Raw genomic sequence first — 21623 nt, 5'->3', positions numbered from 1 at the left:
CACCTAACACTGTTAACATTGCAAACACTCAGGTACGCTTTATTTGATGCTATCAGCCCTCCAATGTATACATTAAAATGGTAATGTTCATTTATATATTAGATTTCTGGCATTAGTACTTAAATTTCACTGATCCAAAAGACTTATAAAAGTTATAGCTGCAAAGCTGCAAATCCAACATCCATATTATGTACCTCAGCAAGTAATGTCATGTTTTATTTCCAAACAAGACATTTTTGGCCAGCCAAAAGGGGGGGACAAGCTGAGGGGGGGCAATTTTAGCACACATTCACGGGCCATCTTTGAAATAAAATGCTCTAAGGAGGCTTAGGTATGGAAATGTGTAAATATGCAAATTATCCCACTTGCTGTGCTCGCAAAATATATCTACACCATTTCAGGTTTGCAAATTGGCACCCAAGATTTTTTGACAGGCTGAGTGGGGGTTCATAAGATTTTTGGCAGGTAGAGAGAGGGGAAGCATTTTTTTGGCATGCCATTTGGTGGCTCATAATTAGGTTTATCCTTAATGTAAAGAGAGCACAAAATACTAATAGGGTTAGGGTTATGATTTATGGTTAGGGTAAGTGTAAGGGTTAGGGTTAGGGTAAGGGTTAGGGTAAGATTAGGGTTAGAGTTAGGGTTAGGATTAGAGTTGGGATTTGTTTGGTATTCTCTTACATGATAAGGGTTTATCCTTAAAGTAAGAGAGCACAAAATACTAATTGCACAGCCCCTAATGACCTGATAATACCAAATCCTGTTGCATAAATTAAAATCCGAAGCCTTGTCAATTTTGTGTTAACGAGGCTCCATTATAATTAGCATTATTGTAAGACAACCAGAGATTAGCATCATCAACATAAATATTACACCATTTTGCACTCATTATTATTCAAGGTTTTTTCAATAAATTGTGTTCAGACGACACCGTATAAATAATTACTCTAATTATTGAATCAATAAATAAAAAAATTGCATTTGGAATTATACACAATATTATAAAACCAAATAAGGATGCATATGCACCAAAATACTAATAATGCTTTATTTTCAAATGACTGGATGGCTGACTGACTAGGAGATGGTTTGGTTAGTCCATGTTTCATGGGCATTTAACCTTTAATGAAATAACCCTAATTTGTGTTCAAATATCTTAGCTAGAAGACATGGTACTGAAAAAAGAAACCTTCATGACTTTAGGTAGCAGGTGATGTGATTGTCTCATCAGGCCTCGAAATAAGTGTGTCTTTAGTCTTTGAAGTTTGAGGTTCAATGTCATTTGTAAATGGGAATATGAGGTACTAAATCATTTAAAGTGCTGTATCACAATTTTGCACCTCACTTACAAAAACTGTGATATGTGACCCATCACATCAAAACCGACAACTACGTGGCTAGCTTCATTGCCAGATAACAATGAAAGAAAAAAAAAAAATATAAAGAAATTAAAAAGCATTCTGAGCTTGTTTTGCCTCATAAAACATTTTTACTGTATCTGATTTCAACAAGTAAGGTGTCATTTTCAAGCTAAAAAGCAGCAGCTTATCCTAGTGTTTAAATCTCCATTTTCACTTCTGCCGCGAGATGGTCTGTTTCGATGGGATGGGTCACAATGGCTAATTTGAGATCTGGGTGTCATGAAGAGCTAGAGCACATGTTAAAAATTCTATTTCAGCTGTGTGAGCATGCAAGTCTGCTCAAAAACCATCAAATATCCAGGGTCTGTACATGACAAACACATACACCCTACATCGTCTGCTAACTAAATACACCTCTTAACGGCGCTTTTCTTCCTGTAAATAAGAAAACTACATGTAGATGTGACATTTTTTCTGAAAGTTGTGAAAGGAAGACAACATGCAACCCTTTTCATAACAGCCCACGTAATATTTTTCCACTCCTGACATGCACCATGATTGACAAATTGCCATAGATATATATAATTAAATTACCGGGTTCTTTTTGATACTGCACCTACATGCTGAATCTACATTTATTTAATAACATTATATTCATGGAAAATCAACTGACTGACCTATTTTACATGAAACCAACACAGCAGTAATCATCACTATGTGATATATACGAGGGGGTATCCAAAAGTTTTTGACATCACCCAGAAGGAAACAAGCTATATCGATGAAATTTTGTCAGTGTAATTACTGGTCCTTATGTACATTATGGTCCAAAAATGGTCCCATAAGTATGTTTACTTTCTTTACAGTTTGCGCTAGATGGGCAGTAGGCGCATAACCTGCAACATGGTGAAAATTGAGGCACACAGCATGATTAAGTTCCTGCATTTGGAGGGTTAGGCCTACAATGCTCAGAAAATCTATGATGAAATGAAAGTTATCTACGGTGATGATTGCCCATCATATGGCACTGTTGCTTTTTGAAAAAGGAATTTCCAAACTGGCCACATGACCCTCACAGATGAGCCAAGAAGTGGACATCCATCACTTACGGATGATGCGGCCACAGTGGAGAAACTTAAGAAAGTGGAGGATCTTATCATAAAAAGGTTATGCACCTACTGCGCATCTAGCGCCACCTGTAAAGAAACTAAACATACTTATGAGACCATTTTGGACCATAATGTACATAAGGACCAGTGATTACACTGACAAAATTTCATCGATATAGCTCGTTTCCTTCTGGGTGATGTCAAAAACTTTTGGATACCCCCTCGTATATTCAATGAATTAATTTAATTAAGCTGTACAATGTAGGTTCTGTGATAAAAAGCACCTATACATGATTGGTATACGATGTACAATGTAGGTTCTGTGACGTTGAGTAGAATTTAGCATTATCTAGGGCCACCTCCTCATTCTATAGTTTGTAGAGAGATACGATGAGATGAAATAAGATGAGAGGAAAAAAGAAACATACTGTACTGTAGTGGACTGGACTGGAGGGAATGACTGAAAGAAAGACTGAATGAAAGACCAAATGAAAGACCAAATGAAAAACCAAATGAAAGACCGAATGAAAGACCGAATGAAAAACCAAATGAAAGACCGAATGAAAGACCGAATGACAGAGTGAAAGAAGGAAAGGAAAGGAAAGGAAAGGAAAGGAAAGGAAAGGAAAGGAAAGGAAAGGAAAGGAAAGGAAAGGAAAGAAAAGAAAAGAAAAGAAAAGAAAAGAAAAGAAAAGAAAAGAAAAGAAAAGAAAAGAAAAGAAAAGAAAAGAAAAGAAAAGAAAAGAAAAGAAAAGAAAAGAAAAGAAAAGAAAAGAAAAGAAAAGAAAAGAAAAGAAAAGAAAAGAAAAAAAGAAAAGAAAAGAAAAGAAAAGAAAAGAAAAGAAAAGAAAAGAAAAGAAAAGAAAAGAAAAGAAAAGAAAAGAAAAGAAAGAAAAGAAAAGAAAAGAAAAGAAAAGAAAAGAAAAGAAAAGAAAAGAAAAGAAAAGAAAAGAAAAGAAAAGAAAAGAAAAGAAAAGAAAAGAAAAGAAAAGAAAAGAAAGACGGAAGAAAAGAAAGTAAGAAAAGCAAGAAAGAAAGAAAGAAAAGCAAGAAAGAAAGAAAGAAAAGCAAGAAAGAAAGAAAGAAAGAAAGAAAGAAAGAAAGAAAGAAAGAAAGAAAGAAAGAAAGAAAGAAAGAAAGACTGAAAGAAAGACTGAAAGAAAGAAAGACAGAAAGAAAGAAAGAAAGAAAGAAAGAAAGAAAGAAAGAAAGAAAGAAAGAAAGAAAGAAAGAAAGAAAGAAAGAAAGAAAGAAAGAAAAGCAAGAAAGAAAGAAAGAAAGAAAGAAAGAAAAGCAAGAAAGAAAGAAAAGCAAGAAAGAAAGACTGAAAGAAAGAAAGCAAGAAAGAAAGAAAAAAAAGAAAGAAAGACTGAAAAAAAGAAAGACTGAAAGAAAGAAAGACTGAAAGAAAGAAAGAAAGAAAGAAAGAAAGACTGAAAGAAAGAAAGAAAGAAAGAAAGAAAGAAAGAAAGAAAGAAAGAAAGAAAGAAAGAAAGAAAGAAAGAAAGAAAGACTGAAAGAAAGAAAGAAAGAAAGAAAGAAAGAAAGAAAGAAAGAAAGAAAGAAAGAAAGAAAGAAAGAAAAAAAAAGAGAGAAAGAAAGAAAAGGAAGGAAAAGGAAAGGGATGAATAATAGAATGTTTAGTTGTTTAGTGTTAACACCCTGCATCAATAATACAACATATACAATAATCCGACCAGCCAAGTGATGGTCAGAATTAAATCTGCCATTACTGGGGGCCAGGCATCTGCACCAAACTGGTGTTGTAACTGCCCAACTGGGTGGAAAAGCGCTGCTTCAAATTCAATACCGTATTGTATTGCATTGTAAACTTTCAGCATCCTTTTGTGACATGGGTGATGGAACACAGTTTGAAATTCCCACAAAGCCTGCATCATTTCACATTTCAGGTGGGATGGCCCACTTCAATGGCTGGTGTAGGAATGCGTGGAATTGGATTTGTCTATTAACACATATGATATTACCCACTAACCAACCACGATTAACACTATCACAATCACACATCACTTACACCTAAAATCCTTTGGATTTTGTTTCCAAATGATTCCTAGAATACAGAGAGTAATTTCAAATTGCTGGTCTCCCATTTGCATGCACAGCTAGATTTAATTGCCTATCAGCACCAGTGCAACACATAATATGCAGACATGCTGCAACTATGTAATGTGTAATTAGCAGCACAATTTTTTTGGCTCCAAATGCTTTTTTTTTACATTTGTGGGAAAATGTAAACAATCAAAAATTAACTTACAATTTTTATTTATCTATTTTTTTCACAGACTTGGGAAGTCCCTGGAACTAGTGACAGGTGCTAGGATTATTTGTGGTTGATTTTTTAAAAAATGGAAAAACTACAAACTACCCACGCCAAAAGATTTAATTTGTATTTTAAATCTTTAATAGATTATGTAGTGAACGCAAATTACAACTTTGTCCTTTCTGGATACAGAGTTGTAACTTTTTTTGGATTTGAATTTTTTTTTAATCAACCACAAATGATCCAAGTGCTTGGTGCAGGGACTCTCCATACCCAAGAAAAAATTGCAAATCTTTAAAAAAAAAACCTCAAAATTTGAGGTGCATATTTTGGCCTTCAAAATTGCTATTTCTAGCATGACTACATACCGTATTTCGTCAAATAGTCGCCCCCTTTTCAACTTTTTTCAACCAAGATGTTTAAAAAATGCCGATATTTCCATGCTATCTTGTGTAGTAAGCTTACCAAGTCGCCCACATGGTCGATAATAGCGTAGTAATTGGCGAAAATCTGGATTGGAAACCCGGAAGTGCACCAGAAGTCTGTGTTTCGAGTTCATAGTTCGTCAATTTAGCGTGAGTTTTAAGTTTACCTAATGATTTTAACGGGAATTATTGTTTTAAAATTGACCTTGAATAAACGCCCCATTAGAAAATGTAACGCTCGGGGCGCGATTGACTAAATACGGTATGCATCAAAATTATCATAAAGGCCATTTCCACCACACTTGAGAACAGATCAGAAGTAAAATAATGACCAACTTTGGTACAGCCTCAGAATCTGACATTTTCTTGTAGAGAAAACAAATTTTAATGTTCTAACTCCTTATCAGATTCTCATGACATTCCCGTGAAGAAATCAAATGGGACATTGAGTGTGGTAATTGAGTACCCCCACTCATGGCCCTCCCCCTTCCTCCCATGAATTACCTGTTTGTACCTGTGTTTATTAAGAATGTTAAAATCCTTCCCCATCAGACTTTCTTTTGCTCACTCCCACCCCCACTTCCCCCTAAATTACCAACGTCTGGTTACATATATATCTACACAACAGAGTTGTTATTTTGGCTGAGGAATATGCGACCACCACAGGTACGTGAGGTAGAAAGTTGCATGAGCATATCCATGTCTGCATATAGCTGATACTGCTTGTATCTACCTCTTCACCCATTCATTTGTTCAAATTTGGAACCTTAAAGGTTGCACAAAAACTTTCTTTGCTTCCCTTATTAATTCTCCTCCTCAAGCCTATTTCCTACTAGCCTCACCCCTGCTAAGACCTCTACTCTCATTTCTTCTATATTGAGTAAAAGGTGAGCCGCCTTACTTTAGCCTCGGCAGCTGACCTGTTTGTGCTCCAAGCAACCTTTGCAGTTAACAGTTTTATGCCTCTAAGCTCTCAATATGAACAGCATTCATTATATAAGTTTATGAGGTTCTGCTTGGAAAGAGTGCTTGACACTGAAGTATGTAGTTAGTTAATCCATAACATAAGATTTCACAATCACAATACGCATCAATTTTCACCTATAATTATTATAATGTGTGAAATGAGCTATTCTAGTTGAAATCCATACACCCTGAATGGAAGCCATGGTCTTCCACACAGGGGGTGTAGATTTCCTACCTATTCAGCTAGTCCCATTTGAAATTCACACTCCCTGTGTGTGGGATTAAGGTCATGTATTCCATAGGGGGTGTATGGATTTCAACTGGAATAGCCAGAAATAGGGGAAGAGAAAATTACAATAAAACACAGTATGCTTTTGACTAAAGCTTGTGATTTTTACTTCATAGTTATTAATACATCGCACAATTTGTACCCCCTCAACAGAATTATGGTAAGATAGAGGATTGTACGACCAACCATTGAAATTCAAGTATTAAAAACTCCCATATCCACCCGGCTTGATAAATTCCAAAATTGTGCATTTACAAGTGAATTTGTTATACTGGAGTTTATCAATGCACCCTCCCTCAACCTCACCCCACTCCCTAGATAGAAGTTTACTTTATTCATAGATATGTTGCTGGGTGCATAATGCAGGGGTGAAGCAAGGATAAAATTAATTTGATTATGTAATCTCTTGTAATAAAATGTCTTTTCAACATTTACTCATCATAATTTTCAAGAACTTATTTGACCATCGCCCACACATTTTGGCTCCTCCTTCATGTAAGGGGCTGTGCAATAATTATGAGCCCTGGGGGAGGGTAAAAGTGGGGGGCAAGAATTTTTGTCAAGCCAATAAGGGGGGCAAGCAATTTTGGCCAGCTGAAAGGGGTGGGGTGCAAGCAATTTTTGGCACACATTCATGGGGCGCCTTTTAAATAAAACTCTCTAAAAAGGTACGGAAACGCTTTAAGATGCAAATTAAAAACGCTTAACAGTACGGAAGCACTTTAATATGTAAATTTTCCTGCCCGCTGCACTCCCAACATAGATCTAGACCATGTAAGGTTTGCAAATTGAGATTCCCAAAATTTGCCATGTGCAAGGGGGGGGGAGCAAAGATTTTTTGGCAGGCCGAGAGGGAGGTGGGGGGCGATTTTGGTGACCAAATAATGTACTTCCCGCATTTATCATCAAACAATAATTAAACACCTTACACACATGCCACAAACAAGTCCAAACCAGAAACATGGTCAAATGATCTGGAGGATTGCCTTCCATGATCTCTTTGGCTCCAACTGATGTTTATCTTACTTTAACCTTTGACCTGCCCCATGACCTACCTGTTAGCTGTTCATGTGTTGAGTTGACATACTGTACAATATTATTTTCCCCTGTAATTTCCACTGCATCGGAGCAAGTTTCCAAGGCAGCAAACAAGGAGTTGGCAACTCTGTAGAAAGAGACAAAATACAAACATGTTTTCAGACTGATGCAAGATCCAACATATAAACAAATAAACTTCTGTTTAAAACTGTGTAGACTCTCATTCATCTGGTTATGTTGAAATTAAGATTTAATTTAAATCTGGTCAACCAGACATACCTATTTTTTTTTTTTTGATCGACGCCGCGTCAGTAACCAAAAAAGTCTTCAACTGGGTTGTGATTCAAATGACCTTGAGTACCGGACACTTCCTCGCCGATTGTCATGTCCGTACTCAAGGTCATTTGCATCACAACCCAACTGAAGGTTTCAGTTGCAACGCCGGGTTCGTCTGGCCAAAATAGGTATGTCTGGTTGACCAGATTTAAATTAAATCTTAATTTAAACTTCTGTTTAGTTTTTAAAGTGATCAGAGAGCCTACAGCGGGGAAGAAATCTATATGACTGCCAACCCCAAGAGATCAAACGTTGGGTAAGTTTTTTCATTAGGATTAGGGCGAGGTTTTACTTCTACTTCTTTGCTGATTTTAGGGTTAAATTTAGAGGTTGGGTTGGCATTGGTGGTTAGATTGAGGTTTAGGCTACAAATAAGAGATTAGGGTTGAGTTTTTTTCTCTGTTTACAGTTGAGATTATATGATTGGGGGAAACACAGATATCGATGGCTTGCTTGAATAATGGTAAAGTCTAGATTACCAGTCCATGGGAGGGTGTATACTTTGTTCAACTGGAGAGATATTGATTGTGTGCACACAGCTCAGCTGCACGGTTGTTTGATGTATATAGAATTGGCTTCATTATTAAGAAAATGCAAACTATAGATGGCGCTATTTATCATAAATCATATTTCTTAATTTGTAAGGGGTAGGTAATCAATACTGCCATTTAAACAGATGGAATAGGTGAAACAAGCAACAAAGAAATTTTATAAACATATTTCAGCAAAAAATAAAAGGAATTATTTTTATTAAAAGCCTGAAAGAGCAATTTCCAGTATATAAATAGCGCCACCAATCTTGTCATAAATAGATACATTTTATATCCGAAAAAGCTCTAAAAATGCTGTGAAAGTGCATAATGTTGTACGTAAGGGGAAATTAAAGTTGAAAATGACTCAAAAGCATCTGTATACATATAGTATGATACGGCTTTAAGCTGTTTAAGCATAAAATTGTGTTGTACATGATGTTTTGTTTAAAAACTAATACATGATCACATCAAACAACCGTGGCTGGGTGCAGTACCTATGCTAGCTGCACTTTGAGTAATAAATGACTAGCACACACTTATGTGAGTTTGCGTAAATAAATAAAATAGCGCTATAAAAGTAATAGTAAGTTGGTTTTTTTGTTGTGGTAACACCATATAGGACCTACACATGTATCAGTAAGCTAGCATGGTAAAACATGTGCCTCATCACAGCCATGTGTTGGTCAACGTGCATGGTGGCGTAAGATTAAGTGACTTCCAGTATACGCTCATAGGATCAATGCCAGGGCACTTCCTTCAACATGACAAACTATTATCATACAGATCCTAGTCTACAGTTGTAAGCATACTGCAGCCTAACATGTCAAATTGTTATACATGCATTTTGTTGTTTCAACCTGGGCATGCAAAGATAGTAGTTCTGTGTCATAAGTGACAAAACAGTTTCCCAATTGAACAATTTTACACCTTAATGTGTCCAATTTTTATTAAAAGCATAGCATATAGGCTCATAAGCTTATTTCCTCCCAGACAACGGGCATGCATGCTGCTGCAATCAGTGCATAGAGTTCTTGCAACTGAATGATCTTGATACAAATTCTAGATTCAGTTTTACAAAATCGTTACCACCAGATATCATGGTTGGTACTATTCCTCAGGAAGTCCTCCAGCTTCCAGCCTCTTAGATATTTCTGGATGGCATCACTCCTTCTAATCCTGAGCCTGGATGACATCACTTCTTCTAATGCTGAGCCTGGATGACATCACTCCTTCTAATCCTGAGCCTGAATGACATCACTTCTTCTAATCCTGAGCCTGGATGACATCACTTCTTCTAATGCTGAGCCTGAATGACATCACTCCTTCTAATCCTGAGCCTGGATGACATCACTACTTCTAATCTTGAGCCTGGATGTCATCACTCCTTCTAATCTTGAGCCTGGATGACATCACTCCTTCTAATCTTGAGCCTGGATGACATCACTTCTTCTAATCCTGAGCCTGGATGACATCACTCCTTCTAATCCTGAGCCTGGATGACATCACTTCTTCTAATCCCCAGCCTGGATGACATCACTTCTTCTAATCCTGAGCCTGAATGACATCACTCCTTCTAATCTTGAGCCTGGATGACATCACTACTTCTAATCTTGAGCCTGGATGACATCACTCCTTCTAATCCTGAGCCTGGATGACATCACTCCTTCTAATCCTGAGCCTGGATGACATCACTCCTTCTAATCCTGAGCCTGGATGACATCACTACTTCTAATCTTGAGCCTGGATGACATCACTCCTTCTAATCCTGAGCCTGGATGACATCACTCCTTCTAATCCTGAGCCTGGATGACATCACTACTTCTAATCTTGAGCCTGGATGACATCACTCCTTCTAATCCTGAGCCTGGATGACATCACTCCTTCTAATCCTGAGCCTGAATGACATCACTTCTTCTAATCCTGAGCCTGGATGACATCACTCCTTCTAATCCTGAGCCTGGATGACATCACTTCTTCTAATCCTGAGCCTGGATGACATCACTCCTTCTAATCTTGAGCCTGGATGACATCACTCCTTCTAATCCTGAGCCTGGATGACATCACTCCTAATCTTGAGCCTGAATGACATCACTCCTTCTAATCCTGAGCCTGGATGACATCACTCCTTCTAATGCTGAGCCTGGATGACATCACTCCTTCTAATCCTGAGCCTGGATGACATCACTCCTAATCTTGAGCCTGGATGACATCACTCCTTCTAATCTTGAGCCTGGATGACATCACTCCTTCTAATGCTGAGCCTGAATGACATCACTCCTTCTAATCCTGAGCCTGGATGACATCACTCCTTCTAATCTTGAGCCTGAATGACATCACTCCTTCTAATCTTGAGCCTGGATGACATCACTCCTTCTAATCTTGAGCCTGAATGACATCACTCCTTCTAATCCTGAGCCTGGATGACATCACTCCTTCTAATCTTGAGCCTGGATGACATCACTCCTAATCTTGAGCCTGGATGATATCACTTCTTCTGATCCTGAGCCTGGATGACATCACTCCTTCTAATCTTGAGCCTGGATGACATCACTACTTCTAATCCTGAGCCTGGATGACATCACTCCTTCTAATCTTGAGCCTGGATGACATCACTCCTTCTAATGCTGAGCCTGAATGACATCACTCCTTCTAATCTTGAGCCTGGATGACATCACTTCTTCTAATCTTGAGCCTGGATGACATCACTCCTTCTAATCCTGAGCCTGGATGACATCACTCCTTCTAATCCTGAGCCTGGATGACATCACTCCTTCTAATCCTGAGCCTGGATGACATCACTCCTTCTAATCCTGAGCCTGGATGACATCACTCCTAATCTTGAGCCTGGATGACATCACTCCTTCTAATCCTGAGCCTGGATGACATCACTCCTTCTAATCTTGAGCCTGGATGACATCACTCCTTCTAATCTTGAGCCTGGATGACATCACTCCTTCTAATCCTGAGCCTGGATGACATCACTCCTTCTAATCCTGAGCCTGGATGACATCACTCCTTCTAATCCTGAGCCTGGATGACATCACTCCTTCTAATCCTGAGCCTGGATGACATCACTCCTTCTAATCCTGAGCCTGGATGACATCACTCCTTCTAATCTTGAGCCTGGATGACATCACTCCTTCTAATCCTGAGCCTGAATGACATCACTCCTTCTAATCCTGAGCCTGGATGACATCACTCCTTCTAATCTTGAGCCTGGATGACATCACTTCTTCTAATCTTGAGCCTGGATGACATCACTCCTTCTAATCCTGAGCCTGGATGACATCACTCCTTCTAATCTTGAGCCTGGATGACATCACTCCTTCTAATCCTGAGCCTGGATGACATCACTCCTTCTAATCCTGAGCCTGGATGACATCACTCCTTCTAATCTTGAGCCTGGATGATATCACTCCTTCTAATCCTGAGCCTGGATGACATCACTCCTTCTAATCTTGAGCCTGGATGACATCACTCCTTCTAATCTTGAGCCTGGATGACATCACTCCTTCTAATGCTGAGCCTGAATGACATCACTCCTTCTAATCTTGAGCCTGGATGACATCACTCCTTCTAATCTTGAGCCTGGATGACATCACTCCTTCTAATCCTGAGCCTGGATGACATCACTCCTAATCTTGAGCCTGGATGACATCACTCCTTCTAATCTTGAGCCTGAATGACATCACTCCTTCTAATCCTGAGCCTGGATGACATCACTCCTTCTAATCTTGAGCCTGGATGACATCACTCCTTCTAATCTTGAGCCTGGATGATATCACTCCTTCTAATCCTGAGCCTGGATGACATCACTCCTTCTAATCTTGAGCCTGGATGACATCACTCCTTCTAATGCTGAGCCTGGATGACATCACTCCTTCTAATCCTGAGCCTGGATGACATCACTCCTTCTAATCCTGAGCCTGGATGACATCACTCCTTCTGATCTTGAGCCTGAATGACATCACTACTTCTAATCTTGAGCCTGGATGACATCACTACTTCTAATCTTGAGCCTGGATGACATCACTCCTTCTAATCTTGAGCCTGGATGACATCACTCCTTCTAATCCTGAGCCTGGATGACATAACTTCTTCTAATCCTGAGCCTAGATGACATCACTCCTTCTAATCCTGAGCCTGGATGACATCACTCCTTCTAATTCTGAGCCTGGATGACATCACTTCTTCTAATCTTGAGCCTGGATGACATCACTCCTTCTAATCCTGAGCCTGGATGACATCACTCCTTCTAATCCTGAGCCTGGATGACATCACTCCTTCTAATCCTGAGCCTGGATGACATCACTACTTCTAATCTTGAGCCTGGATGACATCACTCCTTCTAATCTTGAGCCTGGATGACATCACTCCTTCTAATCTTGAGCCTGGATGACATCACTCCTTCTAATCTTGAGCCTGGATGACATCACTCCTTCTAATGCTGAGCCTGGATGACATCACTCCTTCTAATCCTGAGCCTGGATGACATCACTTTCTAATCTTGAGCCTGGATGACATCACTCCTTATAATCTTGAGCCTGGATGACATCACTCCTTCTAATCTTGAGCCTGGATGACATCACTCCTTCTAATCTTGAGCCTGGATGACATCACTCCTTCTAATCCTGAGCCTGGATGACATCACTCCTTCTAATGTTGAGCCTGGATGACATCACTCCTTCTAATCCTGAGCCTGGATGGCATCACTTCTTCTAATGCTGAGCCTGGATGACATCACTCCTTCTAATCCTGAGCCTGGATGACATCACTACTTCTAATCCTGATCCTGGATGACATCACTTCTTCTAATGCTGAGCCTGGATGACATCACTACTTCTAATCCTGAGCCTGGATGACATCACTACTTCTAATCTTGAGCCTGGATGACATCACTACTTCTAATCTTGAGCCTGGATGACATCACTCCTTCTAATCCTGAGCCTGGATGACATCACTTCTTCTAATGCTGAGCCTGGATGACATCACTTCTTCTAATGCTGAGCCTGGATGACATCACTCCTTCTAATGCTGAGCCTGGATGACATCACTCCTTCTAATCTTGAGCCTGGATGACATCACTCCTTCTGATCCTGAGCCTGGATGACATCACTACTTCTAATGCTGAGCCTGGATGACATCACTCCTTCTAATCTTGAGCCTGGATGACATCACTCCTTCTAATCTTGAGCCTGGATGACATCACTCCTTCTAATCCTGAGCCTGGATGACATCACTCCTTCTAATCCTGAGCCTGGATGACATCACTCCTTCTAATCCTGAGCCTGGATGACATCACTCCTTCTAATCTTGAGCCTGGATGACATCACTCCTTCTAATCTTGAGCCTGGATGACATCACTCCTTCTAATCCTGAGCCTGGATGATATCACTTCTTCTGATCCTGAGCCTGGATGACATCACTCCTTCTAATGCTGAGCCTGGATGACATCACTCCTTCTAATGCTGAACCTGGATGACATCACTCCTTCTAATCTTGAGCCTGGATGACATCACTCCTTCTAATGCTGAGCCTGAATGACATCACTCCTTCTAATCTTGAGCCTGGATGACATCACTCCTTCTAATCTTGAGCCTGGATGATATCACTCCTTCTAATCTTGAGCCTGGCAGACAATGAGTAATTAAGTCACATCCACAACTCGCTGCTTAAGTATTGCTGTCACTTTTACATCATCATATCGATGTGAGCCAGTTGCAGCCCTCTGGTATACATCAAGTCAGGCTATCATTCAAGATTGGAAGTCAGGTCTCACCTGAGATGCACGATTTCCACAACACTACAAAATTTCAACAGAATCTGCTCTAATAAGCAAACACACACACCCCCACACACACACATCACATTAGTTTAGGTAAGAAACAACATTTGTATTGTGCTATGGCTCACACCATATTTTTCTCACAAAATTTGGGTCACCAGGAAAAAAAGGTTTTGGAAGCTCTGGCTTAACATTTTCTTTCTAGTGCTTATAGCCACATCCTGCTCACCTAATTTTCTGACTGACCTCATTTTCATTCATAGGTCAAGTTTACACCTTTCTTCTTCAGCCGCCGTCACTACTCACTGCCCACCTAATTTTCTTTCATAGGTCAAATGACCTCATTTTCGTTCATAGGTCAAGTTTACCCCCTTTTTTTATTAGGCCGCTGTCACCATCTGGCTGCATCTCCTTATCTCCTTCTTCCAAACTATTCTGTTTTGAGCTAGACGCTTGGCTTGCACTAGGTTCATTCTGGTCCATTCTTTGATGTTATCAAACCATTGTTTCTTCTGTCGTCCTTTATCCCTTCAAGTTTTCCTTCTATTATCTGGAGTGTTAATGTACTGCCACTTTCTCTGAGGATGTGACCAAGGTAGGTTAAAATCTGTAGCCATAAAAAGGTCACACATTTGATGTCATATCAACAGGCTCTGGGTTCAAGCCTCTGTTGTAATGTCTCTTCTTTAAGAAATATCCTGACATTTCTTTGCCTTTACTCCTACATGCCTCTATCAATACAGGCACTACCCATACATACAGAAATACACCATACTGTCTGTTATGTATAAGTGTGTTATGTCAACTTGAATTATAATCTGTATTAACTACCTCAAAAGTGTTAACTTTTTCATATTTTGGTGGCACCAATGTCTCACATAAAGATTAAAGAGACCTGACCTTTCCTAACTCAAGTTGTATGAGTTCATTGAGACGGGTACTATACTTACTTGAGTTAAAATTGAGACCTGACCTCTCCTAACTCAAGTTGTATGAGTTCATTGAGACAGGCACTATACTTACTTGAGTTTAAATTAAGACCTGGCCTCTCCTAACTCAAGTTGTATGAGTTCATTGAGATGGGTACTATAATTACTTTGCGTTTAAATTGAAACCTGACCTCTCCTAACTCAAGTTGTATGAGTTCATTGAGACAGGCACTATACTTACTTGAGTTTATATTGAAACCGGACCTCTCCTAACTCAAGTAGTATGAGTTCATTGAGACGGGTACTATACTTACTTGAGTTTATATTGAAACCGGACCTCTCCTAACTCAAGTTGTATGAGTTCATTGAGACGGGTACTATACTTACTCGAGTTTATATTGAAACCTGACCTCTCCTAACTCAAGTTGTATGTTTTCATTGAGAAGGGCACTATACTTACTTGAGTTTAATTTGAGACCTGACCTCTCCTAACTCAAGTTGTATGTTTTCATTGAGAAGGGCACTATACTTACTTGAGTTTAATTTGAGACCTGACCTCTCCTAACTCAAGTTGTATGTTTTCATTGAGAAGGGCACTATACTTACTTGAGTTTAATTTGAGACCTGACCTCTCCTAACTCAAGTTGTATGTTTTCATTGAGAAGGGCACTATACTTACTTGAGTTTAATTGAGACCTGACCTCTCCTAACTCAAGTTGTATGTTTTCATTGAGAAGGGCACTATACTTACTTGAGTTTAATTGAGACCTGACCTCTCCTAACTCAACATTCTTGATTAAGTTCATCAGGACTGTAGTATTCCATTAATTAAAGATTTCTTCTTTGCAAGTCCAATTGAAACACTTACTGTATGGGACGTTTCAAGAGCTAAGGTCTGCTCTTTTCATCAGCCAGATGATGCACTGATCTGCTTGGGTTGCCAGTTGACTTCTTGTTGGTATTGATTGAAGTAGCACTGTCATCACCAGAAATCAATACATCATAAAGGTGGCTTAATTTGAATGTGCCATCAACTCTGTTCATAGATTGGGTGCCCCGCCTCCGGATCCAAATGGATTCCTTGACCCATCTTGTATACTTGTCATTTTCAGTTGTAAGAATTGCGCTATCCTCCCAGCCTATAACATGGTTATTTTGAGCTACGTGCTCAGCTAATGCAGAAGTGAGAAATTCTGATTCCGATGCTTTCCTGTTTGACCTGGTAAATCTGTTTTTGGAAGTTTTTCCACCGATTTGACATGTTCCTGTTTTCTGGTACCAAACGCTCTGCCCGCTTTCTCCAACATATGTAGCTTCACAACCTTGGCATGGAATTTCATACACACAATCTGTGATTTTATCCTTTTCTTTTGTCCTTGGGATGTACCAGAATATTGCGCAGAGTGGTCATGGGCTTCATTGCTGTGGCAATATTTTTTGAAAATCCGCTGTGCTTTTTCTGACAGACCTTGTACGTAGGGAATAACAACCAGTCCTTTATTTGTTTTATGGCGCTTTCCACTTTCTCAAAAGCCCACTGAGGGTAACCACATTTCTGGAGGGCTGTTTGGATGGTTTGTTTTTCAGCCTCTTTGTCACTTTCTTCTGTTACTACCTTATTCATTCTGTCTAGTAAAGTTCTTATCACACCTAGCTTGTGCTGTAGCGGATGATGAGATTGGAAGTTCAGATACTGGTTGGTGTGTGTCTTTTTGCGTAAACTAGAAGTTTAATAGAGCCGTCTGGTTTTTCACAATAAGTGTGTCAAGAAATGGAATTTGGTTATCTTGCTCTGTCTCATGAGTGAATTTGATACTATTAGTTGGGTCTACATGGTTGAGGTGCTGCGTAAGCATGTCTACCGATCCTTTCTGAATTACTTCCAAAATGTCATCAACATAACGTTTTCATAACTTTGGCTTGCAGTCAAGGGGGGCAGTATGGATGGCCTGTGGTTCTAACCACTCCATAAATAAGTTTGACACGATCGGTGAAACCGGGCTTCCCATAGCCGAACCAAATTTTTGTCTGTACATGGTGCCTCTGAAGACAAAAGTACGTTGTGGTGAGAACAAATTTCAATAACTCTATGATGTCGCCAACTGTCAAAAGAGTTCTATCTTTTAAAGCTTTGTCTTCTTCTAGCTTACACTTGATGATGTTTAGCGCCTCATCTATTGGAGTATTTGTGAATAATGACACTACATCATGTGAGTTGAACATGTCATTATCGTCAATTACGTAGCTTGTAAGTTCTTCTGCTAATTGACCCGAATTGTTTACATGGTGAATGGTCTGCCCTACTAACGGTGCTAAAATGTCAGCAAGTGATCTGGACACATTATATGCAATTGAGCCTGTGTAGTCCACAATTGGCCGGTAAGGACAATTTTCTTTATGGATTTTTGGAGTCGCGTAAAGTCTAGGAATGTTTTCCGCGGTAGGATACAAGAAATCCCGCTGTTGTTTGGTTATTTTCTTTTCTACTGTGAGTCTATTTATGATGCGAACCAATTTGGATTTGTACACAGCGGTTGGATCCTTATTCAACTTCTCATAAGTCTTTTCATCTGCAAGCATGTTGGAAACCTTCTCATTATAGTCATCCTGATCAACAACAACCACTGCCTTTCCCTTATCCGCACCAATGATCATAATAGATTTCTCCTTTTTCAAATCAGAGATAGCTTTCCTTTCAACTTTTGTGAGGTTAGATTTAGGCAGCTTAGATGACTTAACAGCGCCTACTATTTCTGCTCTTAATTGAACTGCCTCATTGTATGGGAGTTTTTTACATGCCTGTTCAGTAGCAGCTATGTAATCATCCACTGGAAACTCTTTCGGGCTAACAGCGAAATTAAGACCTTTAGCTAGAACGTCAGTTTGTGGCTTGGAAAGTTTGTATTTAGAAATATTGACAACCCATTTCTTGAGTTGGGAACCTGTCTTTACTAGACAGAATGAATAAGGTAGTAACAGAAGAAAGTGACAAAGAGGCTGAAAAACAAACCATCCAAACAGCCCTCCAGAAATGTGGTTACCCTCAGTGGGCTTTTGAGAAAGTGGAAAGCGCCATAAAACAAAAGCAGCAACAAGGTAAACCAGCAAAAAGAAAGATGATACCAACAGAAATAAAGGACTGGTTGTTATTCCCTCACGTTACAAGGTCTGTCAGAAAAAGCACAGCGGATTTTCAAAAAATATTGCCACAGCAATGAAGCCCATGACCACTCTGCGCAATATTCTGGTACATCCCAAGGACAAAAGAGAAAAGGATAAAATCACAGATTGTGTGTATGAAATTCCATGCCAAGGTTGTGAAGCTACATATGTTGGAGAAACGGGCAGAGCGTTTGGTACCAGAAAACAGGAACATGTCAAAGCAGTGGAAAAAACTTCCAAAACAGATTTACCAGGTCAAACAGGAAAGCATCGAATCAGAATTTCTCACTTCTGCATTAGCTGAGCACGTAGCTCAAAATAACCATGTTATAGGCTGGGAGGATAGCGCAATTCTTACAACTGAAAATGACAAGTATACAAGATGGGTCAAGGAATCCATTTGGATCCGGAGGCGGGCACCCAATCTATGAACAGAGTTGATGGCACATTCAAATTAAGCCACCTTTATGATGTATTGATTTCTGGTGATGACAGTGCTACTTCAATCAATACCAACAAGAAGTCAACTGGCAACCCAAGCAGATCAGTGCATCATCTGGCTGATGAAAAGAGCAGACCTTAGCTCTTGAAACGTCCCATACAGTAAGTGTTTCAATTGGACTTGCAAAGAAGAAATCTTTAATTAATCTCCTAACTCAAGTTGTAGGAGTTCATTGAGATGGGCACTATACTTACTTGAGTTTGAATTGAGACCTGACCTCTCCTAACTCAAGTTGTATGAGTTCATTGAGACAGGCACTATACTTACTTGAGTTTGAATTGAGACCTGACCTCTCCTAACTCAAGTTGTATGAGTTCATTGAGACAGGCACTATACTTACTTGAGTTTGAATTGAGACCTGACCTCCCCTAACTCAAGTTGTATGTTTTCATTGAGACGGGTACTATACTTACTTGAGTTTGAATTGAGACCTGACCTCTCCTAACTCAAGTTGTATGAGTTCATTGAGACAGGCACTCGTGTGTGGATTTTCTTGATAGCGTCGGTTGAATCCGGCATTGAGTAATGGCATCACCGACGCCTCCTCTTTCTCCCCAGAACTGAAAGATACAAGTAGATCAAAATGAAGCATCAAGATTATTACATTAAAGGGTCTATGTTTTAATCCAGTTTGGTCATATATTTTTTTAATTTTCTTATACAGAGCCATTTTTAGAGAACCATAATTACACTGCTCCACATAAATACCCCAAGTCAAATAACTGTATCTTCAATGAAGCTTAACCGCACTGTGAAAGATTTCTGATGGGTAAAGATTGCTTTCCTTATGTTAATGAAGGCATGATGCTGCGCATTAATTACTTCTAACCAAGGACTAACTTTCACTTATTTCAATCCAGTACTAAACAATGGTTGCCCATAATACATAATACCCATAAGAATTATTTCTCTTGAAAATTCTCAGTTGCTTGGCCTATTCCTTTTTAAAGAAATTTTTATTTTATAGTACTGTCATGTGTAATTTGCAAACCACACTCAGGATAAATCTTTAATGAATTAATCCAATCAGATAGATCCATCCAATCCAATCAGACATTCAATTTTGTACACTTCTTCGCACATAAAAGACTCTCACCCAGCTACCACTCATCCCTTCATATCCAGCAATCATTTCTTACTCCTTGCCAAATGCAAAGTCTCGTATTCTGGCTGGCAACATTATGGTTTTATTTTTTCCATGGCAGACCCTCACCTATAGCATTTCTTTTCAAAAGACTGTCAACTGGTAGTTTTCTTTTCTGTTTTCCTTTTTCACTGTCTTCCTTTTAATTTTCACAGTACCAAATCATGTTTATGTATTGTATAATGTAATGTATACATAATGTATACAGAAACATGACCTCAATTTAGGGCAAGCTTCCCTTTTCTAGAATTTTGGAGCTCCAAAATTGCCAAACTTTTGGGAAATATGGCAATTCTTTTGTGCCCATCTCATGTTCACAGTGTGCCGAAATCGCAAAGTATGGCCTCTTAAGTGAACACTGATTTGTGGCCATGAAATATAATAAGCAGCAGCCCTGGAGGGGTTGAAGAATGAATACAGGTGTGAAAATGAACTGGATCTCAGTAATATCTTCATCACTCAGTCAACTTTATCTTCAACATCATTGTCAACTCTGACATTTACATTTGTACACACAATTTTACACATAGCGTCTTCATCGTGACATTTACTCACAATTAAGTTAGTAAAATGCTTTAGTTTAATCTTGATGAATCTTGAGAGCACACATTGTAAATTTGGTGATACGCCTAGATATAATATTTATGATTCCATTCAAAACTATGGCTTTATCTGTAATCCAATCAGCATCACTCCTCTCTCACTTGACAGATCAGGTGAATTTCCATTTGTGCGTCATTTTAATCCAATACAACGTAATCGTACAGAAAGGTCACAGTTGTTTCTTATCAGTGACAAATTATCTTGACAAAATTTCATTACTAGAAATCAGAGGCATAGCATGACTGAGACTGCTATGGTTGCACCACTTTATATTCATTGGTTTTTTTTCGTATTCCAGTAATTAAGAATTCATGTTCAAGATAAAATATACATTATATTTTGCAGGAGTCAAACTTTGATTGTGCAACTGGTGGGAAGACTTGAATAATCAGGATTTTATCTATTGGGAGGACTGGGAAGCATAGCAATCCATGCGCCAGTATTTTTGGGCGCCAGCCCCCCGGGTCAAAGTAGAGGCGGCAAAAAGCGAAGGGGCGGCGGAAGAAGAAGGGACGGCAAAAACACGGGCGGCAAAAACGAAGGGGGCGGCAAAACGAATTAGGACAGAATAAAGGGCGCAAAAAATTGAAAAAGCGTAAAAAAATTTGAAAAAAGGTTGTTTTTATGGCGCTAGCGCCTAAAATCCTTTTTTTTTTTTTTTTTTTTTTTTTCTCTTCACTTTTTCAAACGACCGTGAAAAAAATTGGGTCAACCTTTTCGGGCTGTTAAAGGAAGGGCGGCAAAATTGTTTCTTCTTCAGCCCCCCGGGGTTGGGGCGGCCACGGTACGCTACTGCAATCACAGGGACTCAAGACTGATACATGGCTTACAAGTACTTTTTTATTTACATGGTTATTTGATTTTTAAAGAACATGATTTTTGTAAATCAATGTTGATTTTCATTACATAATCATCTGCATTAGCCTAGTTTTGATGTTCTTTATGATTTTATGATTTTAAATAACTTAAAGGGCCCTTTGTAGCCTGGGCTTTGTAGGTCTTTTACCAGTTCAGATTTTTTCAATGGAAATCGCTTTGATTTATCTCTAAATCAACAATATTTTACATTTGTAGTGACAATTTGTTGCAACATGTTTGGGACCCCTCGATATAAATGGAATCCATTTGCACACCACAAAAACAAAAGGAATTTCAAAGACATT

General features: G+C 39.0%; 1 protein-coding gene across 3 annotated transcripts in view; it reads right to left on the bottom strand.

The window, feature by feature from the left end:
• Positions 1-21623, bottom strand: part of LOC140171873 (high affinity cAMP-specific and IBMX-insensitive 3',5'-cyclic phosphodiesterase 8B-like) — a 153415-nt gene that overhangs the window by 79183 nt on the left and 52609 nt on the right. For all 3 annotated transcript variants that reach the window (XR_011861655.1, XR_011861656.1, XM_072195212.1), the window contains exons 6-7: positions 19127-19273; positions 7484-7593 (exon numbers count right to left, since the gene is read on the bottom strand). Coding sequence is in view for 1 of the 3 variants with exons in the window: in XM_072195212.1 (XP_072051313.1) it covers positions 7484-7593; positions 19127-19273 (257 nt within the window). In the remaining 2 variants the exon portion in view is untranslated. The remainder of the gene's footprint in view (positions 1-7483; positions 7594-19126; positions 19274-21623) is intronic.

Source organism: Amphiura filiformis, chromosome 15 (genome assembly GCF_039555335.1).
Source record: "Amphiura filiformis chromosome 15, Afil_fr2py, whole genome shotgun sequence".
Lineage (NCBI taxonomy): Eukaryota > Metazoa > Echinodermata > Ophiuroidea > Amphilepidida > Amphiuridae > Amphiura > Amphiura filiformis.
Note: the sequence above shows the minus strand (reverse complement) of the source record. Positions and strands in the feature narration are given on the sequence as shown.